This window comes from Nuphar pumila, chromosome 16, assembly GCF_984573655.1.
Source record: "Nuphar pumila chromosome 16, dmNupPumi1.hap1.1, whole genome shotgun sequence".
NCBI lineage: Eukaryota > Viridiplantae > Streptophyta > Magnoliopsida > Nymphaeales > Nymphaeaceae > Nuphar > Nuphar pumila.
In genome coordinates, this window is record NC_143264.1 from 76,966,555 (window position 1) to 76,992,700 (window position 26,146).

Consider the following 26,146-nt stretch of genomic DNA (forward strand, 5'->3'; position numbering starts at 1 on the left):
ATAAACAAAATAACTAATTTAACCACTTGCTGGACAGAAATCTAACCTAAACAATTACTGCAAATCAAACTATATTAAATAATCTAATCTTATTATCAAGAAAATGTTTGTTACATAAAAATCAAGAACTCGCCTTTAGGTTATTATTCTAATTAAATAAGGTTGACACACAATGGCTGAACTAAGGCATAACACAAAAAAAAAAAACAAATCTAACTTGATTATTCTACTTCTGGAAATAATAATGCACTAACTGATGAAAGAATGCAGCACCTGAATCCACGCTAAATCGCTACTTGCAATAAAAAGAAAGCTACACTATGTTTTACCGATTTCTAATTTAAACTAAAAACTAAACTAATCAAAGCAATTAAACTAACTAAATACAATATAAAGAATATGATTTAACACTAACTAAACTACCCTGATATTGAAAACAAACAACTAAGGTTCAGATCTACTTGGCGTCATAAAAAAAATTCGAAAAACGATATAAAAAGGCTAAATCGGCTACAAAAAAAATATTATTTATGTGATCTAAAAACAAAACCGAAGATGAAAATGTGTTGTAAACTATTCTACACTAAATATAATTTAAAACTAAGCAAAAATAAAAAATATATATAAAGACCTATGTTAAAACTATTGATCGACCAGAATCAAGATTATTCTATGCTTAAATCAAGAAACGGTTAAGCTAGATCAAAACGAAATATTTTTTTTTTCAAATGCAAGAAAGCTAAACTATCTAGATTAAATCATATGAATATGCAGATGATGCAATAATCAAATAAAACTACATGCAATGCTATGCTCTATGCTATACAAAACTAAAAACTACGTGAACAGAAAAGAAAGAAGCAAACCGGATGATCCGCTTCGGACGGATTGGATAAGAAGAGAAGATTGTCAATCCCAGCTGAACACATGCATCTCCGATGAAAAGAAAGGTTATCGACGACGGATTGGGTGAGAAAAGAGAAAGAAGAAGAAGAAGAAGAGAGGGGGAGAAATCGGTAAGGATCGAGAATGAGGGAGAGAAAGAGGAGAGAGAGGGAGCAAGGGGACATTTTCTCAAGAGGAAAAAACATCTCCTCATGCTGAAAATATGCTATTTATAATGATATAATTAGGTTAAAACACTACTATTTAAAAAGAGTCTGATAGATTTTCAATAATTTTCAAAAAGTGGCGCTTATTAAAAACGTATTTTTCTAAAAATTAAAACTTTCTAAACTAATTATAATTAGCAAATTACAACCTAATCTAACTAAACTATAATTAAGAATATTTTAAAACTAATAAAAAACACTAAAAATGCAGGAGTGGATTAGAAAATGCGGTGTTTTTCAAAAAAATTTAATTTAAAACAAAACCTAATGAAAATGAGTTTTTAATGAGATTTTGACATGGATCGTGCATAAATGAAGATGAATATAGTGCAAATAAGTTAATGCAAAAGTTTTTAATGCAAGTGAAATACTTCATATGGTAAGAGGAAAAACATTGTATAATGATTAGGCTCTCGTACCCCAGTGGGAGATTTTAGTCAGTAAATGCTACCATGACCATGAAACCTCAACCATGGGAACCCATGCATTAAAGAGTTAGCGGGCCCACTCTATTTGACACATGGGTTTCCAGGATAACCTATGAAAAAAAAACACACTTTCAAAATGTATAAACTCCCTTGAAGCAAGTCGTTTAACTTACCTAAATCATCCTCTGCTTCTTCTACTCTCTCTACTGCACTATTCTCTGTGTAATGAATTGGTAGGGGTCTGCCTAATCCCCAGCTTGACTATCAAAAAAAGATTTAGGGCCCGTTCCACAACGGTCATGTCAATGGTAGTCAAAGGCTGTACAGGCTTGTCTCCAATACTAGCACATGGATGCTTAAACGGTTTCAGGTGCGGTTCTACTTGCAACATGTTAATATGGTTTCCAAATTTTCTGATATGTTAGTAAACTTTGCTATCGGTTATAAAGAAATTAATACAAGTATACAAAATTTTGATAAGAGGTCTGAAAGCTACTCTTTTCCCGCACCCAGAACTGGATCGCTTAATGGGCATGCCCCCTTGAGAGGTCTCAAAGTTAATAACCTAATATTTTTAGGTTAAATTATATAATAATTAGATTAGCAATTTGTTGCTTTATTTCACCATACACAATGCTCAAATAAATAGTTTATGCCTTAAACTACCTCAAATGAATTTATAAGTGAAGTAATATATCCATTCATGCTAAAAACAGTAAGGAAAGTGAGATTTTATGTCGACTTTTTTGGTATAGATAATATGTAAGCATATTCACACGTGGAGTTTAAGGCTCATACTTCATTAAATTTTTTTTAATTAAGCATGTTTCTCAATTTTTATAATCACTTTTGAAGATTAATAAGTCATTTGCGACTATAAGCACATTCATGCTTGTGAAGCTCAAGTATCATGTTTGATGTCCTAAAAGAAAGGTGAAATTGATGGTGCGGGTGACCACCAATGCTTGAAAAAACACTAATCTTAAGATAGGAAAACTAAACCTATATTTGGTAGATAGGTTCGATAGAATGTACACTCACTTGATTAGGCTTTCAATGTGTGAGGGCTTCCTTACTTTAGTTCTAGATGATTGGACTAGAACTATGGATTCCTATTTATAAATTTTATAATGGATTTTAGTTTCAATCCTATGAATTTTCAGTATAAATATCTAAACTCTAGCTTTTGATTATATGGCACAATCTTATTGGTTGAAAGTTTTTAAATCTTTTTCAAATTAGTTATTACTACTAGGTTAGATCCTATTGGTTGGAGTTACTTAGCTTAGGCCAAGGAACTTAAAACTAATATATATAATGAATTTAAGGTGAGGGCAATCCTTAAGAGATTACAAAAGCTTATCTTTAAGAGAATGATGAACGCTTCTTGATGCTTTTTTAGATTTTCTAACACGAGATAAGAATCTAAGAGCGTGAATAAGGCTTTCAGAAGTTTCTTAGGAACTAGATATAAAAAATTTGGATTTTCATTTGAGTCATACTTTGAATCTATTATGATATGTTAATTTTTTTTACCACAACTCTTTATCTGAGTGTTAGATTGATATACAGTTTGATGATTCAAAAAGATAGCATCCTCTAATTTAATTTATCTTTTAAGTTCAAAACCAAATTCTATAATTTTTATGATAAAAAATGCATTCAAAGTAAAGTCAACTTGAAAATATAATTTTTGTTGTAACTCTTTACTCCAATTTCAGATCAACTGGATTTTTGTCTAGTTTGAAAGCTAAAACTCTCTAGTTTAATTTATATTTTTGTTAAAGTCTGTAAAAATTGGCTTTTAAAGGTAAAAATGCACTTGGAACTTAGTTTTTACTTGAAAATAACTAGAAAAGTTTTTTGCTGCCAATATTTTTGCCCTTTTTTAAACTTTTGTAAGCATGATTGACATGATATTGTGTGGGCAAAGGGGGCCGAATCATAATCGATCATAGCAAATATACGTGTCATCGTGTCTTATTTTTAGTGAAGGTCGCGTGTTTGTGTTTTGAACCCATGCTATTCTGCAACCACAAATTTGGTATAGCTGGCGACATTATATGGTATTGGGTGGCAAACCAAGTCCAACCCAGCCAATACACGTTTCTTACTGTCCTACTTTTTCTAAAAGTAGCTTATTCGTGTCCGGAGCCCATATTGAAGTTGTCTCTGTAAAAAATGACAGGACGAGATTTCACCAAACCGGATACGAATGAGACCGAGAACGAGACAAGATCCAACCCAGACCCAGGAACAAAAGTGACCAAATCCGTCATTCCCCCACTATATGAGGGGTATTTTAATAATTTAAGGTATAAGCAGAAACCCTAGCGAAAACCTTCTAAAGGGAGGAATTCCTCCTCCCTCTCCTTCTTTCTTTTGTTTGTAGGTATCAGCAGATCAGAGGGGGAGCGCTTCGTCTTCTTCTCTCCAACCATGTCGAAGAGGGGTAACCATCTTCTTCCCTACTTCCTCAATTTGTTTCCCGCGAGATTCGATCTCACGACATCCGTTGGTTTGTGCAACAGGGCGTGGAGGGTCCGCCGGGAACAAATTCCGGATGTCGCTGGGTCTTCCGGTGGCCGCGACGGTGAACTGCGCCGACAACACGGGGGCGAAGAACCTCTACATAATCTCCGTGAAGGGGATCAAGGGGAGGCTGAACAGGCTGCCCTCGGCCTGCGTCGGGGACATGGTCATGGCCACCGTCAAGAAAGGGAAGCCCGATCTCAGGAAGAAGGTGATGCCTGCCGTCATCGTCCGCCAACGCAAGCCGTGGCGCCGAAAGGACGGCGTCTACATGTACTTCGAAGGTGGCCATTTGCTGCAATTCATTGCTTTGGAGTTTTTGGTCGTCTTCTGTTGATTTTTTATGTGGTTTGTGGGTTGTCTTGTTTGAGTACATTATTGGGAGATTGATGGCTTTCCTTTCCCTTTTTATTTTAATTTGGGCATTTGATGCTGTAGTCTCATTTAATTGACGATTTTTTTATTTGCCCATGTGGATTTGGTTGGCTATCTTGTAGTTCGATCTTTACACTCTTGATCTTTACAGTTTCTGTTTGACGCCGATGGCACACTTTGATTTGGTTGGTTGTCTTGATTTGTGCATTTCTTATCTATCTGATGTTCTCTTATGCCTTTTATAGTGCTTTTAACATTCTACAACCTATGGTTTTATTGTTCATTTTGTTTTCATCTTGTATGGTCCTAGTTTTCTATTAACTAATTTGACTAGAGCAGGTTGTGTTCAGAACCAATATGAAGTCAAATGTCATCGCTAGGATATTATCAATCATCATTATTACTATCGTATTTTACATTCCATTACTATTAGTATTGCTACTACGATTTGCATTTCATTATTATTGTGTGTGTGTGTGTGTGTTTTTATCACTTGTTGCTTGTGTCTATGGGCGGGCTGTACTTTGTTAATATGTGGTATTTATTAGCAAACGGCCGTGCAAAAGACACATTGAGCATGAAACTGCACATCCGAACAAAGGTTTTGGTACTGCATTTTTTTCATCGAGTCTTCAATTGTAAAGCTTGTTACTTTATTCTATTATCCATAAGTATTTTTTGTATTCAAAATATGGCACACTGCTCCCCTGATTACAAAACATTGCATAGTTGAAGGTGGTCTTGATAAACAATTTATCCATGTATTCTCAAAATGGTGAATAACGTTAGTAGATCAAAATTTTCTCTTAGCTAATGTGGATGAGAATAACACTATTATATCCTATGATTAAATAATCTAGTGTTTGATTTCTGAACGCATAAGCTTCTGGTATGTTCTGCAAATGCTTCACACATCAACTGTCACATGGATAGGAAGTCTTCGTTTTGCTTTTACTCCTGCGTGACTTCTTGGGTATGCATCCTTTGCACTGTTTTTTCCAACCTGTAGTTGCTGGGAGAACATGTGTACTTGGAAACACCTATGTGGCCTTCATAAGCTTGCTTCCAAGGATGTTACTTATGAAAAGAGAACTGTGGCACCTTTCAAGCTTATCCAGAAGGTCCTACACACCTTGGGCAGTGCATTACAGAAAGAAGCTTTCAGTTTCAAGGGTGGTTTTCACTGAGTAAATCAACATTCCTTTAGTCGTGATTTTGAGGATGAAAATTAGCCTTATGAGTTTCAACATTCCATTTGTTGTGGTTTTGAGGATGAAAATTAGCCTTGTGAGTTTCGACATTCCATTAGTTGTGGTTTTGAGGATGAAAATTAACCTCCTCTGAATATGGATTTTTCGGGATGTATAAGGGGTTTCATTTTATAACAGCAGAATAGTAAGGGGTTTCATTTTATAACAGTAGAATAGTACTCTATCCTAAGTAGCCTTTGCAGACAATACCATGCTTATAGACTCAGGCATGGTAGCATAATCTAGGGGGCTCCATATCAACAATGCTACTGTCAGCTAGGCAGTACTAGAACTGAAAAAACATTGAAATTTGAATCCTCTCTTCCAGTGAAAGTGTATCAAGGTTGACTGCTTTGTGTTCTCCTTCCAAGTCATCGTATTGTAAAGGCATTTGAATTTTGTTAAACTTAAGCCTTTCCCTAGTTTTATTGAATTAAATCCTATATATTGGGTCCAATTACCAAAGGCCCTTGCTTGCTGCTTTCTTGTTTCTTAGACTTGCTTCCTTTCTTTTGGAACACTTGATATTGAAAAATCAGAGTTAGCCTATTAATAAAGCTTTTGTAAATTATTTGCTTGTTACCTTGTCTTGTGGTTCTTGTTTTTTTCTTTTTTCCCTGAAGAAGCCATGATGGTGTTAAAGCTTACTTAACCTTGATATTCTTTTGTAGGCTCTTTTTTCTTCTTTTTATGTTTAAAATTGTGGACTTTTGTCTATTTTGCAGATAATGCGGGTGTGATAGTGAATCCTAAAGGAGAGATGAAAGGTACAGCTATGTAATAATGTGAACTTTTGACTTGGCCCTTGGACATCACCTTACATGTGCTTTGTTATTTGGATGCAGGATCAGCGATTACGGGGCCTATTGGTAAGGAGTGTGCTGATCTGTGGCCGAGGATTGCCAGTGCTGCAAATGCTATTGTCTAAAAAGTTGTGGTTTTGGTAGCAGAATTTTTTAGTTCTATAATTGTGTTTGGTTTGTCGAAAAAGTCATAGAACAGAACCTGATTGGGTTTTATGCATTCCATGTACGACATTCAGATTTTTCATCACTCGGTAATTTTGGAATCTGCAATATGGCTTTCATTACCCCCTCTCTCTCTCTCTAATTTAGGCTCTCAGTACCATTCTTCTTAGCGTTAACAATGTAGCGTTGTGCTTTCTGTGATTCTTGCCTGTGGTGTGGAATGTTATTTCTAAGTGCATCTTCTAGATTGTGTATGATGAATGGAAATTAGGCTACTCGTTCATTATTCTTCTTAGCGTTAACAATGTAGCGATTGTGCTTTCTGTGATTCTTGCCTGTGGAATATCATTTCTAAGTGCATCTTCTAGGTTGTGTATGATGAATGGAAATAAGGCTTCTCGATCATTACGTGATGTGAATTGGAAAAAAAAAAGATCAGGAGAGCTATTGTGAAACATGCAGCTACTCCAAGATCATATTTAAGTTGCTGCTGTGTGAACCATACTCCCTCATTTCTCGATTTGTTGGTAGATGGTCGGATTTGGTATGAGGGGCTTTTGAAAAGAAGACAAGAATGACATCGAACCATTCAATGTCGAGAAACAGAACATGACTCCATCGAATGCTACAAACCATGCTTCACCATCATTTTTTTTGAAGAGTTGGTCTTTTCACTGGTTAAACAAACCAAACAGAAGATCTTCAAGCTCAGCTTCTTGTGCTGAGTTGTAGCTCACTGCGAGAGAGAGCTTCAACTGTCATTAAAAAAATGCAATTTTTAAAATTGAAAATAACAGAATTTGGAGTCGGGCCCCCTATTGAGGCAAGTTTAAGCTGTCTCATTTACAAAATAAAGACATTGTTTTAAAGCTGATTTGAACTCTAAAGCTTATTGTTTGCATGCTAAAACCAAAGTTTGTTATAAAAATTGATAAATTTTCAAATATGAAAAACATAAGGGGGAGAAGGAAGTGAAAAGCAACAAGCAGCAGGAGGAATCTTTACACTGCGACAAGATTTACTGTTAGTTAATGAATTCCAGGAGCCGAGCTGGCTTGTGAGCATATTTCACAAGTTCAAACAATCTCCTTTTTACAAGAAGAATGCGAGCCAAGCCATAAGCGGCTCGTCTCCTTTCCCAGCCCTTCTCCTTTTTATCATGCTTCCAAGATGAGCCGTTCATTTTGGCGTATCAATGATAACAATAGCATGTCATGTAATGTATATAAACAAGCAAGCAAGCCAAGAGTTAGCGGCGTTTTGTATTTAAGAGAGCCAAAAAAAGGGCAGGCAGCCATGAGCGTGAGCGTCGCCTTCCACGTGCAGCGGCCCCTTCTCCCGCCGCGCCCCATACCCACTGCCGGAAGCAGACGCCTCCGCCGCCACATCAGCCCTAGGATGTCCGCGTCGGGCGACTCCGCCACCGACCCACTGACCGCTCTGACCCGCTTCCTCTTCGGCCGGTCCCTCCCGCCGGCGATCCTCGTCGGCGCCGTCCGGAAATCGTGGACGGCGGCCTGGCACCTCATGATGCGCCAGATGGCTCCCTCCGACCGGTCCGGCTCCTACTCCCGGCCAGCCAGCACCATCCGCCGGGGAAGCACGGCCGTCCCCGGCCCCCCCGCCGGCCGTTTCCATCTCTACGTGGGGCTGCCCTGCCCGTGGGCCCACCGGACCCTGATCGTCCGCGCCCTCAAGGGCCTCGAGCACGCTGTGCCGGTCTCCGTCGCGTCCCCTGGCGCCGACGGCGCGTGGGAGTTTCGGGAATCCGAGGGGTGGAACGGTAATTACGTACCCAGCCCGGATAAGGCGAGCGGGTGCAGGACGCTGAGGGAGGTGTACGGCCTCAGGGAGGGAGGGTACGACGGAAGATCGACGGTCCCGATGCTGTGGGACGTGGCGCGGAGGGACGTCTTCTGCAACGAGAGCCTCGACATCGCGGAGTTCCTCAACGGCGGCCTCAACCACGTGGCGGAAAATCCGACGCTGGATCTCTCTCCAGTGGAGCTGAGGGAGGAGATCGACGTCTGGAATGAGATCATTTACCCCAACGTCAACAACGGCGTTTACAGGTAAAACAACAACAACAATAAAAAAACAAGAAGCTGTTGACGATTTTGCCCTTTACAATTCTTATAATTCTTTGGCGATTTTGCAAGAAGATTCTAGGATGAGAAACAAAAAGCCTTCACTTGTGCAGATGTGGGTTTGCACAAAGCCAGGAAGCTTATGACAGTGCAGTTGATGGGTTGTTCGGTACGTTGGATATGTTAGACGCCCACTTGGCTGAGTCCCGCTACTTGTGTGGAGATGTGTTGACTCTTGCCGATGTGTGTCTGTTCACCACGTTGATTCGTTTCGATCTTGTGTACAATGTCCTTTTCAAATGCACCAAGAAGAAGCTGATTCAGTACCCTAATCTTCATGGGTACATGAGGGACATCTATCAGGTAGTTGCTTCACCATGTTGATTTTTTTTTTTTTTTAATTTGTCTGTTATAATTTTATTGATTAATACATGATTGAAGCAATGGATTTGCTTTTTCTTTTAGAAGGCCCTTTGTGTTGTGTGTACCCCCACATCCAGAAAACTGGGATAAGTTAAAACATTGCAGTACTCTCCATAACACAATATCCCTGCTTGTCTGGTTTTATCTGGATAAGTGGGTGCATCTTAACACACTGAGGATGATGGCTGGAGGTGAGAAGGAATGATACTAACAATCTCACATAAAACCTCTCATGCAGATTCCAAAGGTTGCAGAAACTTGCAACTTCGAAGCGATCATGGATGGCTACTACAGGATACTTTTCCCTCTGAATCCAGGCGGCATACGCCCGGCAATGCCATCAGGATTTGAGCCCGAGTCTCTGTTCAAGCCTCACAACAGAGGATCTCTATCGAGTTTGAAGAAAAATACCAGGGTCCCCGTATCATAGACGTGAAACTTTTATGTTTTTACACTAAAGCGTAAAGTTGTATAAATCTCATTGAGAATTGCATGTGTACATTATGCTTCTTAATGGCGTTACATACTAGTACATCAAGCACTTTGATAGACGGTTGCATAATCATTTTTGTCTGACAAATAACAGCATTTTCTCAACATGAATCACCACTTTTAAACCAATTGTGTTTTTAATCAAAGAGTCGATAATCAATCAGCACAAGCAACCAAATACCTACAACAGAAAATCAGTACGAGCTTGGTCAGGCAAATAGCAAATATTATTTATTACATAGCTCATGGGCTTCGCTTTATAGGTTCAGGGTTATGGTATCTTCATATAGATATATACAGACAGCTCAAACGGATTATGATAATACAGGCACAATGATACACATCCATGCAACTTTTAGCTCGCAGAATACCAGCATTAGTCCCATAATAAATTTTCTGGAACTAGCACAACCGGAAACCTGAAGCCCTTTTTGGCAGAATAACTCTGCATTCCTGAGTTCCGAAAACAAGATAAGAAAACTGCAAAGTCATAGATATCAACACCTTCTTCAAAATCCAATGGCAGCAACTAGTTTCCTCAGGCCTCCTCTCTGTTCTTTTAACTGAAGCAGCCAGTCACACCAGTGTGGGTCGCGCATCACTTGTTTGAAAGACACATGCTTACAGGGAAGAAGGAAACGAACAATCAAGCAGCCTGCTAGGCTGCTACATATGTTAAAGTCAAACAACTTTCCTCGCGAAAAATCAGAGGATACTTCACATAGATGCAGACGATCTTTTGATGCTTGTTGGGTCATGTATTATTGTACACATTAGAGAAGAGGGATGGACTCTGGCTATGGATTATAGCCACCGCAATTGAGAAGGACTGCAGAGCTGACAATGTTGATTGAAAGTAAATAAAATACAAGCCTTCATGTATATTTGTCATTTTCAGTGCTGGTAAATCTTGCTTGATACCCTGAAAAATGCCAATTAATGATGTGTAAATAAATGAATGATTTCACTACAATGCTAACTTTCAAAGAAAAAAAAAGGGGGACCTCATAGTAGTACAGTTGGCAACTGAACGATTTTTTTTTTCTTTCTGAGAAACTACAACGTAGAGAATGGTTATTAAAATTATTTGAATTCACTATCAAGAAAAGTAATATCAATTTCTCATAAGCATCACGTATATGCACATAATATATCTAAATTCTGTTACAAAAAACACTAATATTTAAATTCCCAAGCTTCAAATCAATGATTTGATGATTAGGAAACTATCCTAAAATTTCTTTTCCAAAGAATTCAGTATCTTATTCAAAGAATCTTTGCAACTCATTTAGGTTTCCCTAAACCCTGCACCCAAAGCCTGTTTGAAATACAGGAGGTAAATTTTTTCTTCTCAGAAACCTAGAAACTATTGCAAGAATAAAGTTCAAGCAACTGAAGGAATTGATGCTGAAACAAATTTGAACTGAAAAGGAACACTTACCTTCATAAATAGATCAAATGATCCACATTCTTCCTCAAACTCGGCATGAGACAGACTTTCTTCATTACATGACTGGCCATCAAGCACTTTGAGGGGACAGCCAATATCCCAGCCACCACAATCACAATGTCCACCAGATCTCCATCTCTCAAAAAGGCTTGATGGCCCATCATTTCTGGTTGGTGGCCCACCATGAAAGTCTTCAGGGACTATAACAGTCATATTGGCAATGGATTTATCCTTGCATTTTTGTACAGATTCATTCCCGTCAGAACAGAAGTTTGAACCTGCAACCTCGCTCTTCTTTAGAAATTTCAGTCCCCAACCTCCAATAGCCGACTCTTGGATATTCTTCTCATCTATACGACCTTTCACCACCATGGCAGCCAACTCAAGATTGGGTATTAGATGATCCATCAAAATGCTCTCTGCAGCCAAGTTACTGAAGTTGGATGGAACTGGCTTAGTAACACTTCTGTTCTTGGATGTGTGTGGTGACCTAAAAATATCGGCTACCATCTTCTCCATCCCCTTAGTCTTTTGAACAATTTTGTTTGAATGTGCCATCCTTTGCTCAATCTCTGATTTCTCACTTACACCAAATAAAACATATTCGGTCTCAATAAACTTTAACTGATTCGCATTATCACAATCAAGTGAGAGAGAGCTTGATACTTTCATCTTTCCAACAACTTCTGAAGCACCAACAACACCATTGGTTTGCTTCTCCAGACCACTGGCTTTCATATGGAACAGATAGATCCAGTCTAGAGCTTTATCTTCTGATGACTGAATCCTCCACGGATTGGCTACATAAACCTTTCCTTGATCGTCCAAGGAGAACACAAAATGAGGGACTCCACCTTCCCAAATACATTGAAGAACTCCCCTGGAAATAGCCAGACGAGATGACAAACTGGATTGATATGAATATGTTGTTTTCGAAGTAAAGCATGAAAGAAACTCATCACTTGAAAATTCCCGTCTTGTTATATCTGAATCGTATCCGATATTTCTGACCAATGATGAAGTACCATGAAGCCCAACAGGAAAGATATCAGAATCTGAGCAGCTTGTGTCTCTCTTCTCAGTATATCTCGACCTATCTGGGGTAATACTTTTGTCTTGATCAGTTAAATGAATAAACAGCTGATTTCTCAAAATGCCCGACATCTTGCTGTTTCCACTAATAGCATTGACAACCCATTGTCCGACTGGACTAATCGTCACACTCTTCTGAAGATAATAGCTGTTGTCTAAATCAGCTAATCTCATGTTTTGAACAATAAGGTTGTTCATATCACTGACCGTTTTCATTCTTTTCTTTTGAAGTTTTGGACTCCCAAATAGGAATTCCATCTTGGTTTTGAACTTAACTGGATAATTACACGAAATTGAAGCTCTGCATATAATGCCTAGAGGAGAAGTGACTGTTACGCTGTCCAATGCCCCAGTTTCTTTTGAATCCGAGCAACTACAAGCTGCAAGATCTTGATAACTCATGGAGTTCATACAATCAGGAAATATAGAGTTTAGAAAGCATTCTTCTTGAGTATTTCCATAACTAGCTCTCTGCATATTCATGTAAGAGCCCACATTATCTCCAGCATTGCTTTCTATGAAGATTGGTGCAGACTCCCTTTGAACATTTTCTCCAAGGAATTTATTGGTATAAGCAGTGCCAATTTGATAGGAGCTAGAACACAATTCAGATAATGTGGTCTGCTCACATGGTTTCCTTTCCAGCACTTTGTCCAAGTCCCCTGCATCCAAGTTGAACCGGTCGTCTCTGGTTGATCCCACACCAGTATTGAGGCAGGATTGTGACACATCATCTGTATCGGAGAAACATTCCTGTGCATCTGTGAAAACCTCCTCTGTTTCCATAACATAAACAAATAGACAACATTCAGTGTCAACTGAAACCATACATGCTAGTTGCGCCTCTCTATATTGTTTCAACCTGCATAACATCAGATTATTTTCTGTTACTAGTAGCAATCACCAAATTAACATCAGAAGCTGCAGGATTTTCTACTATTGCTTCTAACTTTGAACTTGCTAAGGAGTAGCATAAGGATTTCTTGAAAAGCATTAGTAGATGGAAGATGGATTTGCAGTCAGCCAGCTAGCCAGCCAGAACACACACACACGTGAACTGATTGAACACAGATTAGCTGAGAACCACAAATCCATAGCATTCAGCTCAATAACAACATCAAACCAGCATAAGTTGGTAGTTAAGAGGATCCTACAAGAACAACTCATGACAGAGTTGTAGCATTGAACTCTCTAGCATGAAGTCATGACAGCAAAGATACAAATAAAGAACAGATTAAGTTCTCTACCATCAAGGATAAGAACTTTATTGAAAAATTATTGAAATATAACATAGTATAGTATCTGACCTAAGCATGAAGAGATGTGCTAATTTAACAAGTTATAAACATTAATACACCAAGATTCTCTCTATCAGCATTTTAAAAAGATCAACACTTCTATAATTAGGAGTATTTGGGGAAGTGGCAGGATACAAGGTTTTGAATTATTAGCAGGAATCATCTAGAAATCAAACACGGTGACAGGAACATAGCAGTAAGATGCGCTAGCAACAAACATCAAAAACATCTCAACCAGTTGGAGGTGCCTTTTGCATACACACTCAAAAGCCTACCCAGATAACCACGATGGCCAATCATTCTCACCCAATTTTACAAATGGTCTATTCCTAGTCCAATGAATTGATTACTTTAGTTCAGGTCATACTTCCCAAGTTCCAATGAACTTGATTCAACCATGCCAACTTAGGTTGAGATCCCAAACTCATTTTTCCCTAGAAAGCATCTCGATAACCATGATGGTCAATCATTTTAAATCAAGTTTACAAATAGTCTACCCCTGGTCCAATAACTTGACTATTTCAGTGCACGTCACATTCCCCAAGTACTAATGAACATGATTCAACCATGTCAACTTAGTTGAGACCTCAAAGTCATTTTTCCCTAGAAAGCATCTCATTTCGTTACTAAATCTTTCATATATTGATATTGCATGATAGGTTTCCTAGAGACTAAAAATTCGATAACACCAGGCAATCAAGTTTATTTTCTAGGACAGCATGCCACCCTCTTGCCTATGAAAAGGTGGGATGCAAAAACTGTAGCCTAACGCCATGGCTAAGAGAACTTGATGATTTTCCATGCCTTATTGATGGAAAAGAAACTTCTTTGTTGCTGGATCACTGTCACAAATGCATTTTCTGCAACCTAGATAACTAGTAGCTTATATTGCTCAACAAATTTCCATAAGGAAATGAAACAAATGCAAAGGCATCTTCATAGAAAAGAAAAGCTTTTAAAGGAGAAAAATATTAGTACCACTGCTCTTCTTGACGACTAACAATGACCTCACACAGAATCAGGCATGCCAAACATTTAAATCAATCATCCCGTCCATTACTAGTCAAGTTATTGACAATTGACTAGTTTTTTCAAGCTTTAAAGCAGAACGCGCCAGAACCATAATTCTGTCTCGACTCTCCACGAAAACAATTTTCTGCATTCAATTATACCAATAAGCTCTCCTTTGTAGAAACTGCCAGATACATTTGAGGTTATTAATTCTTCCTTATTCTGCAATACGTGATAGTTAACACTATGGTTGGTAGCTAGGACCTAGCCCCACTAAGAGGCGTAAAAATGAAGAAACTTCACCATGCTTTAAACCAGCACAAGAGTAGTTGACAAGACAACTTCTACTGTTGCCATGCTACAAAAGAATCAAAACAATAACGCAATATTCATCGGCTAAGGAATGACCAGATACCATTCAAAAAGGTTAGTTTTACTCATAAAACTCAAAGGACATTGATTGTACACCAGTGGTCCTTTCCCATTTCTAGCGCCAAAGTTCATTTTCTTTTCTTGGTTATTTTCTAACAGAAATCATGCGTTACTAGGAAAGCTACTCCTGCCTAAGGTCACATATTAATTATTCTTTAAGCAATTACTCAAAAGAGAAAAAAAAGGAAAAAGAAAGATAAAAAGTATCAAGGCATTCCTCCATATCTCTCAAACTTAATCAATTCTCCCACATTTTGACAGCAAACTGAAATGAAAAATATACTACTAACGAGCAACTCATAAAATTCTACTCATCATCTCCCTCCATTTCACCTTCAAGTACCACAAAGACCAACAGAAACATTACAAAACACCAACAGCAATTGAAAACTATCAAACCAACAATTTATACACAAAACAGGAAAAGTAACACCCAATTTGTAGCATTTTCCTAGGAAAGAAAGAAAACCATTTTTAGAAAGAAAAAGTCGGGACAAACACCCGAAAAATTCTTCCCCACCTTCTTGTCTTCCTTCACAGATCCAGCATACTAATTCAAAATTCCTCTGTTCCTAACAAAGCCACCATCACCAACTAAATCATCATTTAATTCCAGGGAAAAAACACAGCAGCTCTATATTTTACAATCACAAAACCAAAAAACAACACCAAAAAGGAAAAAACAGCAACAACCGCTCCAGCACCTCCCTCTTAGCACCCAAACACCACCAACATCAAATTTCTCAATTCCCACGGACCCCAAACTCCACCACCGACATTCCCTTCAGAAACAAAGGGAAAAGGAAAATATATATGGCACTCAAAACATCAAATTTCTCAATTGCTAAACCTCCCAAAAACTACCACCAACATTCCCTTCAAACAAAGGAAAACCACCACACACAAAAAAATCAGACGGCACGCGAAACCCAACACTCTGACCCATATTTTATGCCAAAAGAAAAGGTGGGTCGTCGTGAAAACTGACAGAAAAGAAGGAAGAGCAAAGACGAATGTGTTGAGATAAAATTCCTCAATTTACCTCCACAAACAGAGCAACTCCTCCACAAACTACCCAACAGATATAACGTCACAGCCCAAATGGACAAGAGAAGATGAACGACCCTCTCTATCCTCCTACTACTTCTCTGTCATGCGTCTTATATTCCAGTAGAAATGACTAGGATGCATTCCCACTATTTCCTCTCTCCTGTTCCTCCGTTTCAAACTTCAATGTTCAAAACCTCTGAGTGAACAGCTCTCCCTCACACCAACACAGACCAGGTTTTCCAACTTATTTTATTTTCAGAGTGCTTCTTTATTACAAATAGACCCTCGGCATTTATGGAGCGTCTACAAACCTGCCCTTTCTCGTCTTGATTGGCAGTTGGCTCGTTTGGCCAGATGTACGTCAACCATCGACTCCCTGACCATGAGCTCTATTTTTTGGGTAGGTCTTTGGACTGGAGGGACACAGGTTCAAGAAGCTCTATATCGGTTATAATTGATCATTGTTTTTTTTTTTGTGGCTAAGGAAAACCCTAACAGAGAATGGAGCTATAACGAAGCAGTGGCAGAAAGTATATTCACAGAAACAAGTCGAATGGACATTGTTGACAGATTGTCTGAAGTTTTAGAAGGAATAAATCCAGAAATGAGATTCCAACAAAGTTGCTAGACAGTTTTGAGAGGATTAAAGTTATATATACTGAATGTAAAGCTTATTTTTTGGTTAAAAACTTTAGCTTAGTTAGCTAGAGAGGAGAGGAGTAACAGCCCAGACTGGCACCCTCTGCTAAAAGAGTGATTTTTTTTTTTACACAGTTTACTTCTTAACTGATTAATTAATGAACTGGTAGGGTTATAAGTAAATCCCCGCCACCCCAGCTTGACTATAAAAAAAAAAACACCTCACCAGGAACCAGGTCATGCTTAATGGGCACATCTCTATGCAAGGTAAAACTTGGGATTGAGGGCGGCACGACCACCTAGCCTTTTATGCCCCAACTGTGATAAAGCAACAGCGGCATCCATGAGCCTTTAGCCTAACACAGGAACCTAACGATCACTGATATAATTGGACTTTTGTTGTATTGTTTTTGGAGAGTTGGTGATAATTTCAGTTGGAACATTAAATGAGAGATTTCAGCAACCTCTGATGTTTGGGAGAAGTGTTTTTAAAACACTGTTTGAATGCAACTGGAAACTCCAATACCATGTTAATAATGTCTTTTTTTTTTTACAAGATTTTAGCAATGCCATACTTTCTCAACACCATGTTTGGACAAAAATCATACTTTGACAACAAGCGCAAAGGTTTCATTCCAATGCAAGGATCCCAAACGATATAGTTCATTGACTTTGATCTTGAGGTTTTGCGTAATAGCTTTAAATGAAAAAGACATGAAGATAGAACTTGGAATATCCTGCCCATATGGTATAACCATAGGATATGGGCAGTCAAGTACAAGTGGTTGGGTAAGAGTTAAATGCTTCAAAACATTTGGGAGTCTTTGAGATCAGCCTCACTTCTCATATTTTGGATTTAAGGTGGCTCTTAGGGATGGTGGTGGATCCGGAAACGGGCCGGGCCCTACCTGGCCTTGTCTTGTTTGGACATGAGATGAGGATGGAGGTTAAAATCAAAACTCATGCAGTAATGGAGGTTAAAATCAAAACCCGTGCAAAAATGAAGGCGAGAATGAAAGCGCAGAATTTTGAGACGGAGCGAAGGTGGAGACCTTGTTCCCCGCCCCTGCCCCGGTCCAGGTCCACTGCCATCCCTAGTGGCCCTAGGCCAAGAACCAAAGCTTTTCTGAGATCTCTCCATATAAAAGGGGAAGGGAGGGAGCTTTTGGCACTAGCCAAGCTCGAGCCCGTTTGGCTGTTCGGGAAATGGGGAACGACGATCGGCGTGGCAGTTTGAAAACATTTCAGATATATAAGGGTGTTATGGTCATTACAAAAATCTGAAAGAAAATCCTCCCGCGGTAAAAAAAAAAAAAAAGTAAATAAATTTAAATGGGTGTGCCGCTAAGTGGTACAAAGAAGTATAATAGGAAATGACCAAAATGTCCATGTATATATATATTCGAGAGGTGTCGCTTGTCATCTCAGCGTTTGGAACTTAACAAATAAAAAATAAAAAATAAAAAAAAAGGACAGGTGTCCCTCCTTTTTAAAATTTCGAAAAGGGAGAGACCATGATAGAGGAGGGGTAGGGAAAGTCGATTCAAATAATTGTTGTGGGGGGACTCGGGTCAGGTGGTGGTGGGCCTGAACTGACCTAACTTGCTCCGGATCCGAACCTTCATCGCAGAAGTGACAAACTTTTTTCGGCAAAAACTCGCGAGAAATTAAATTTTTTTCATAAATCTCGCATTTTTTTCAGCAAAATATTGATAATAAAAAAATAATTAAAAATATAAAAATTATTAATAAAATTATTTAAAAATAAAAATACATGGTTTTTTCATGATAAATAGTCGTTTAAAACATAAATATCGTGTTTAAATTGTGGTATTTATGTTTTTTCATAAATCTCACGATATTTTGAAAATCTCATAAAAAATTACCGTTTTAAACTTTTAGGCAATTTCTCGCGATATTATCGCAAGATTTTTCACAAACCTTACGATATTTGTCACTGTAAATCAGACAGCGTTGGGAATCGGGATCCTTAAGGCTAAGGCATGTTAAGGCACAGCACGGACCTCCGGACTTTCTTTAGCGTTGTGACTTGTCCACTAGCTGGGTTGTGGGGTTGGACAAGGGTCATCCTATGGTACGGCCCGAACAGGTCGGACCAGGGTCTAGTTTTTAGAAGAAGGCCCAACCCAAGCTAGACGGACAAAATCAAGGGTCACCTCGGACCAACCTGCGGGCTAACGAGCTACCTGCAAGCTTTATATATATATATATATAAATTGAGTTATGTGATTCAAAAAATGGATTCATCTTGGATCTCATCTATTCTTTTGCATTTTTTAAACTTTTGTTAAAAGGGCTTTTGAATTCAAAAGAAACAAATGAGAAATATTGTAAATATACTATAGCTTGCAACCAGACTCGGTCTGAATTAAGCCCATAAAGCCGTGGTTTTTGTATTAGACTCAGGGCCCACCCAAACCAGGCCTAAACTCGATCCGGTTGGTCAATGGCCCCCGGTGAATCCCATCCACTAAATGGGTTGGGATGCACCGGTCGGCCCATAGTCCAGCCCTAGTTTACAGTACAACATGTGGGATCTTGGTTGGGTCCAGGTGGATCCAGACCCAGAGCTGGCACCTTGATCCGAATGGTGTAAATTGGTTTCCGGTAAGGACTTGACTGTATGGAATTCAGACACCAACGTTACAAGAGCCGATTCGAATCAAATTAACGCCAAGACGATTTGATTGAAGGGTTTAAGGAAAATCGGACGACTTTTAATTTGTTGAATTTTCTAAAAAACAATTTTTTACATAGCGCCGATTCAAACCGTTTGATCGACTCCGGCTCAATTTTGAAAAACGAATTTTTCTGACGACGTTGGGACCGAATGCCTATTTTGGACGAGTGTTTGGTTAATGGGAAATGAATCTTCAAGTCAATTGAAAACAGCAAAAAAGTTTTGGCTCATTCGAGGACAAGGACAACCGTTTGTTTGGTAATTAGGTACACCTTTTTTACGCCAGGAGTTTTAAGCATTGACTAAGCATCAAACGCCCCCACGATTTTGAGTAGGGTCGGGTCGGGTCGGGTCGGATCGGATCGTTCTCTAAAGGGTCCAAGTCATCTAGTTTTGACGCCCACACCTAAAATGGCCTACTGGTCCTGACCCACATCCAACAAAGGCAAGCACACGAATCAACCTTTGCCAACTCAGAGTCTCAGACTCAAACCCAGAACCTGACTTCACTTGCACCGGGCCAAACGTAAGCCCAATTTTGAAGACTAACCTGGCCCAGACTTCAACAAATTCACCCCTAGTGTGATGGAACATATCATTGGGGCAAGGGGGTTTGATCTAGTGTCTTCATCTCAGCACCCTCACAACCACCCTGCCGGCCATGCGGGCAACTCCGGCAGTAGTAGTTCATGCTAGTTTGTCTAATCGTTAGAACGGTTGTGCTGAAATCATGGGTTAACAACAATCATCAACGGGGAGAGAGAGAGAGACAGAGAGAATCAACATTATCACTCATGAAGATCAACAAAATGTTGAACCCATGAACTGAACAAAATAGAAAAACAAAAGCAAAAGAAAATAAAAAGAAACTACAGCCAGCTAGCAACAAACAACAAAGCCAAGCTCAACCAGGATCCTCTGGATAAGAAGGAACCACAGATGAGTGAACGTTGTTTAGACGGAAGGAGAGGTCTCTAAGATGCATACATAGAATCGTGTATACATCAACCAAGATTTTATGGACAAGATTATTAAGGATGACCGGAATTTGACGGAAAGTAGCACCATTGCGTGCCATCCAAACAAACCACCAAGTAGTAAGCAACCATGTCTTCCAGATCAGTCTCCACCGCTTGCAACGTCTAATTTCAATAGGGCCTAGGAGCAGATCAAGTGCAAAAGACTCTTCTTTGACAATTACGTTCGGAGATCTCCACGTGCTATTAAATAGGGCCACGAAGATTGGGCAAGACCAAAATAAATGAAAAGTAGTTTCTTCAACAGCTTGACACAGCACACACCAACTTGGAAACTGAAAGCCCAACTTCTTTAAATAACTGCGAGTCTGAACCCTATCATGCAAAATTAACCAAGCCAAGACCCGAGATCTTGGGGTAGGGCCCTTACCCCATAATGCACACTCAGGGAACCAATCTGCCCCTGGGGGGAGCAACGATCTATACACTTTGTGAGTGTGGAACGCACCATTTGGTGCAATAGCCCAATGCAACCACTGATCATAATTACCTGCATCCCCAATTTGATCTCTAAAGGACGATAAGGCTCTCAGCCACATGCTTCGCTAGTGCGAGATCGCCAACCCCCGGGTTCCATGACGAAAATTAGATAAATCAGGAACACCATATTTAGCATGAAGCAAACGAGCACAAGGAGAACCTGGTTGATGGGCCATCCAACATTGCTTAGCCACAAGAGCAATACTCCTCTATCTTGGAGCAAAAACACCTAAGCCAGCCATACGCTTAGGTAACATCACCATTCGCCAACCAACCAAATGATGCTTACTCTTAGGCTGACACCCAGACCAAAGAAAATTCGTCATTAAACGACAAATCTGCTTCTCCACGCCCACAGGCATCACGAACATTGACATGAAGAATTCATGGATAGAAGAAAGAACATGTCTGATTAAAGTCAGATGGCTAGCAATGGAGAGATAAGACGCCTGCCACAAAAAAGCTTGTTTTTCACTTTTTGAATAGTTGGAGCCCAAGCAGCAGAAGAGAGGCGCTTCACTTGTAACGGCAAGCCCAAATACGTCATCGACAACTCAGAGATTGCACAATTGAAAATTTGTTGACCCGCTGCAAGCATAGGATACTGAACATTGAACATAGAAATAGAACATTTGCTATCATTTAGGGAAAGCCCAGAAAAAGAAAGAAAGAACTGGAGAATAAGCTTGAATCTAAGCATTTGCTGCACGTTTGCTCGCCCAAAAACAATCATATCATCAGCATAAATAAGAATATGGTCCGAAAAATCTGGAAGATCTAGAGGATCTATCAGGCGCTTCTCCGCAGCACGCTTGAGCAACACCACGAGACCCTCAGAAATGACATTGAACAACAAAGGCGATAGAGGGCAGCCTTGCCTTAGTCCACGCCTCAATTTGATCTGACCACCTCTAGTGCTGTTAATCATAATCATGGTCTGAGCATTAGAGATCAATTCCCTCACCCACCCAGAAAAACGATGACCAATGCCAAAATTGGATAACATTTGAAATAAGAAGGGCCAATGCACAAAATCAAAGGCTTTATGAAAATCTAATTTAAGAGAAAAATAGACATGACCACTAATATGTAAGGAGTGAATGACTTCAGAGGCTAAGATGAATGAATCTTGAATCCTCTTATTGTGGATAAAGGCGAACTAAGAGTTCGAAAAAATTTGGTGAGCCACGACCTTCAACCTATTAGCCAACACCTTGGCAATCATCCGATAAAGGGCACTCATAACAGAAATCGGACGAAACCTAGAGATATCAGTTGCAGCATCATCTTTTGGAATTAAAGAAATAATTGCAAAGTGGGTTTGAATAGGCAATCTAGAGTTGCGATAGAACTCATCAAACATGTTAATAACATCAGGCTTCACACAAGACCAAAAAATTCTGAAGAAATCCACATGAAACCCATCATAACCTGGAGCTTTCCACCCAGACAAACCTTTGATTGCCCTAAAAATCTCATCTTTAGAGAACTTCATTTGCATAATTCTAGCTTGATCTTGCCGAATCGAACCAACAGAAACAGGACCAATGACACCCTTCGTAGTAAGGGAAACAGAATATAAATATTTGAAATACTGAGTGACAGCTGAAATAACGTGTTGGTTAAGGTACGAAACATTCCCAATGGTGATTGATGGGATGACATTCCTCCTCTGACGATGAGAAGCATATGAGTGAAAAAAATTAGTATTATCGTCTCCGGCCGCAAGCCAGTTCACCCTTTCCCGTTGCTTCCATCTAATTTGCTTTTTGACCCTCCAGTTCTTCAAAAGCGTTGATAACTCAATAGATCTGGCCTGTAAACTTTGCAAGAGTGAATCAGATAGAGACTCCGGGGAAGACATAGTTCGATACAATGCTGAAATCTCTTGCTCCCAAGCAGTCATTTGCTGAAATTTAACCACATTCGATTATGGAGTCAAGCTTTGATATCCTTAGCGAGACGAGACAACTTCTCATGACACCGGATAGTTGCCCACTACTTATTGGAGGGCTTGTTCCAAGAGTTTGAAATAATAGTATGAAAATCTGGCTCCTAGAGCCACCATTGTTCAAACACAAAACTCCTGGCGTAATTCACCCCCCCCCCCCCAAGTAGTGATTAACTGACCATGGTCCGAGATAGAAGGAGCCAGCAAGACACATTTGACATCTGGAATGAGATCCAGCAAATTTGGAGTGACAAAAACCCTGTCAAGAACTCTGCAGCATGGGCGAATCCGCCTATTTGACCAAGAGTAACGCTTCTCAATAAAAGGAATTGGGTAAAGGTGATGCCGATGAACAAAATCTTGAAAACCTCGCATAGATGGATTGGGAAGAACGAGGTTATTAGAATCCTGAATAGACAAAAGGCAATTAAAGTCTCCCATAAGAAGATGGTGCTCCCCGTTTGAGACGATGATCCTATTTAAGTCGTTCCAGAAAGCAGGCCTCATGACAGCGTGATTAGGGCCATATACAACAGTGACCACAACCCTCCTCCCACTGTCTTGCAAAGTGAAGGCAACAAACAAAGAAAACAGACCCATGTTCAGTTGAGAAATATTTAAAGATTGCTTCCCCAAAATAAGGATACCACCGGCATGGTTGACCGCAGGCTTAAAAAAATAGTCAACACCCCTCCATATACTAGAAGCAACAAAGCGAGAAACTTCATCCATCTTAGTTTCAGAAATAGCAATCAGGTCAGGCTTCTCCTGTCTAACCCAATTCGCCAGAAATCTATGCTCAGAGGGGAAATTCAAGCCCCTGATATTCCAGCAAAGAGACTTCATGACACACAATCTGGAAAAATCTGGGGGGTGTGTAACCTCGCTGACCTTCGTGGAGATCTGTCATCGAAAGTTGTAACATTGAGTGGTTGCTCCTCTTGCTTCTGCTATCACTGCTAACTTGTCGGTGCCGAACAACCCTCATACGCTCAGTAGCCCTCGAAGGACCGGGAGAATCACCCCTTAGATCAGAGACAATATCAAGTGGAGGACCTAAGGAGTCACCTAGGATAGTAGAGACTACCGAAATGGTAGATACCATATCGACAGTTATATGAAGCAGCTGAGATGAGGAGAGAGAGATATCAAGCATCTGGGCTGCTTCTTCAACCTCAACACCCAAGGGCGACAGAGGGGGGGACTGTCGAGGAATGGGTGGAGCGGAAAGGAGAGCCACACTTGGGAGAGCCCCACACCTCCAAGAACTACACACAGAATCAGTGATGGTAGATGCAGCAATAGTGGCCTTAGTAATGACCGACGATAAAGGAAAATGAACCGATAGACCAATAATCATGCATTTGTAAGCCTCAGTGGAATGAGCATTAAACGCCATAATGTGAACCACCATATAATCAAAGCGCCTCAATGGAAAAATAATGAAAGACGATGGCAAAATTGACCTTTTTCCACCTTTTGCATGACTGTCTAACCGAGTTGTCAATCCACCTCGAGAAGGGGCGCTAGTCGAGTAAGGCACAGAGTCACTAACAGATAAACCATGATGGGCATGAGCATGTAGAATAATGATAGACTTATCACCAGTAGGATAATATTCAGAACTAGTTGCGGCAGATATCTTAGGGCTCCCCAGCAGCACGTTCGACGACCGTTGAAAGCGAGATGCGAGAAGTCGAGTAGACGTGCTGGGTTTGGCAACGAACTTCGAAGATGTAGACGATATAGCCGGAACCGTATTAGAACAAGATTTTCTGGTAAGTTGCCTTGGCAAAAAAAAGCATAAAAGGCTTATGCAGGAACCAAGAGAACAAACGCAAAAAAAAACAGAAAGTGAACCAAGAGAGAGAGAGAGAGAGGATTGAGGATTTCAAGGTCAAGAGAGTTGAACCAAGAGAACAAAAGCAAAAAAAAAAAATAGAAACAAGCAGGAGCAAAACAAACGGCTTATGCAAGAACTGTAAAACCAATAAGGTTCGGAGAACAAGCAGGAGCAAAACAAACGGCTTATGCAAGAACTGTAAAACCAATAAGGTTCGGAGAACAAGCAGGAGCAAAACAAACGACTTATGCAGGAACTGTAAAACCAATAAGGTTCGGAGTGAGCAGAGCGACAACAAGAGGAAATGTTAGATCAGGAAGATGAATACGCACAATCGCATAAACGTCCATTAGGATTTTTTGCTCAAGATGATTAATATCAACCAAAGATTCTTAAAAAAGAGCATCCTTGTGCGTGCCATCCAAATGAACCACCAAGTGGTAAACAACCATGACCTTCAGATTAACCTCCACTGCTTATTGCGCCGAAGACAGATCGAACCCAAGATGAGGTCGAGCGCAAAAAGACTCATCCATGACCAGGACCTCCGGGTGCCTCTAAGTCCTACTAAAGATCTTCATAAAGGTAAGGCAAGACCAAAAGAGATGGAACGAGGATTCTTCAGCAGCATGACAAGGCACACACCAACTCAAAAGCTGGAAGCCCCACCTCTTTAAGGTAGAGAGAGAGAGGTCTTATTACATATAACCGATTGACCGGTTATATTCAATCCCCATTTCACATAGGAACTGATGCAATTCTCAAGTGAGATGTGTGGTGATGATTGAATATAACCAAAGGTCAGTTCGCCTCAATAGGGGTTGGCTCAGTGGGGTGGGCCTTGGTTTTAGAAGTGCAGTCAAGGTTCGATCCTCATGAGTGTTTCTCCTTACACAAGCTGATATTCAACATAAGCATTGAAGGCGGGGTCCTAACCTCGAAATTTTGTGTCGGGAGTTCGACTAATATAGCAGGCTGAGGTCTTCATGCCAAGTGAGTTTTTTTTTTGGAATTTTACAAAAAAAATGACACCAAAGGTATCAAAAAGAAATATTAAAGATATCTTAAGCTTTCTATTAAAAAATATGCTGATTCAGGTTCGATGTTTTGCCAATACTAAGAGAAACAACCAATTCAAGCTGATTTGCAACGATACTAACAACACTGGATCAAACATTATGGATGGCATCCATTTGCATTACGGCAGTCAATAATCATCCCTTTGATCATTGAATTGTTTCACTCATAAAGTGGCTCATACAATGCATCAACCCCCACAAAACTTGCAAGATTAAAATGCTCATTTTCATGAAATGAATGTGGATCACTTTAGGGCACACCACTCATTACTTTTCAATTTGGAGAAAGTGACATGAAGCAAATAAAGTTAATTACAAAACTGCCCATCGTATCACTTCTCAATTTTTTTTTTCTTCTTTTATAGACAGCCCTCTTTGGTCCTTCCAGGTTAAGGGTGACTGTGGTTTATCACTTG

General features: G+C 39.7%; 3 protein-coding genes across 4 annotated transcripts; 2 read left to right on the forward strand and 1 right to left on the reverse strand.

Annotated features, from left to right (window-relative positions):
* The first annotated feature begins 3,882 nt into the window (after positions 1-3,882).
* Positions 3,883-6,787, forward strand: LOC149813693 (large ribosomal subunit protein uL14-like). Its single transcript, XM_089992181.1, has 4 exons — positions 3,883-3,992; positions 4,072-4,356; positions 6,423-6,464; positions 6,543-6,787. Exons 1-4 carry the CDS (start codon positions 3,980-3,982, stop codon positions 6,623-6,625), a joined length of 423 nt encoding a protein of 140 aa, XP_089848307.1. The 5' UTR covers positions 3,883-3,979; the 3' UTR covers positions 6,626-6,787.
* Positions 6,788-7,922: 1,135 nt separating this feature from the next.
* LOC149813694 (Glutathione S-transferase family protein) lies at positions 7,923-9,736 on the forward strand. The gene is made up of 3 exons (XM_089990927.1): positions 7,923-8,737; positions 8,866-9,115; positions 9,414-9,736. Exons 1-3 carry the CDS (start codon positions 7,962-7,964, stop codon positions 9,603-9,605), a joined length of 1,218 nt encoding a protein of 405 aa, XP_089847053.1. The 5' UTR covers positions 7,923-7,961; the 3' UTR covers positions 9,606-9,736.
* Positions 9,737-9,878: 142 nt separating this feature from the next.
* On the reverse strand, positions 9,879-16,218 carry LOC149813695 (uncharacterized). Of its 2 annotated transcripts, XM_089990929.1 has the most exons (3): positions 15,993-16,218; positions 11,109-13,071; positions 9,879-10,589 (listed from the first exon to the last, which is right to left on the reverse strand). In XM_089990929.1, exons 2-3 carry the CDS (start codon positions 13,035-13,037, stop codon positions 10,422-10,424), a joined length of 2,097 nt encoding a protein of 698 aa, XP_089847055.1. In that variant the 5' UTR covers positions 13,038-13,071; positions 15,993-16,218; the 3' UTR covers positions 9,879-10,421. The 2 variants fall into 2 exon arrangements, with proteins under 2 accessions (XP_089847055.1, XP_089847054.1); XM_089990928.1 differs by lacking the exon at positions 15,993-16,218 and having other exon boundaries at positions 11,109-13,169.
* Positions 16,219-26,146: the final 9,928 nt, after the last annotated feature.

Coding starts and splice junctions, on each gene's coding strand:
- LOC149813693 (XM_089992181.1), top strand. Junction 4,357..6,422: donor CGTCTACATGTACTTCGAAG/GTGGCCATTTGC, acceptor TCTATTTTGCAG/ATAATGCGGGTGTGATAGTG. Junction 6,465..6,542: donor TCCTAAAGGAGAGATGAAAG/GTACAGCTATGT, acceptor ATTTGGATGCAG/GATCAGCGATTACGGGGCCT.
- LOC149813694 (XM_089990927.1), top strand. CDS start 7,962: ATGAGCGTGAGCGTCGCCTTCCACGTGCAGCGGCCCCTTCTCCCGCCG. Junction 8,738..8,865: donor GTCAACAACGGCGTTTACAG/GTAAAACAACAA, acceptor TCACTTGTGCAG/ATGTGGGTTTGCACAAAGCC. Junction 9,116..9,413: donor ACATGAGGGACATCTATCAG/GTAGTTGCTTCA, acceptor CCTCTCATGCAG/ATTCCAAAGGTTGCAGAAAC.
- LOC149813695 (XM_089990928.1), bottom strand. CDS start 13,082: ATGTTATGCAGGTTGAAACAATATAGAGAGGCGCAACTAGCATGTATG. Junction 10,590..11,108: donor CATTTGATCTATTTATGAAG/GTAAGTGTTCCT, acceptor GGCATTTTTCAG/GGTATCAAGCAAGATTTACC.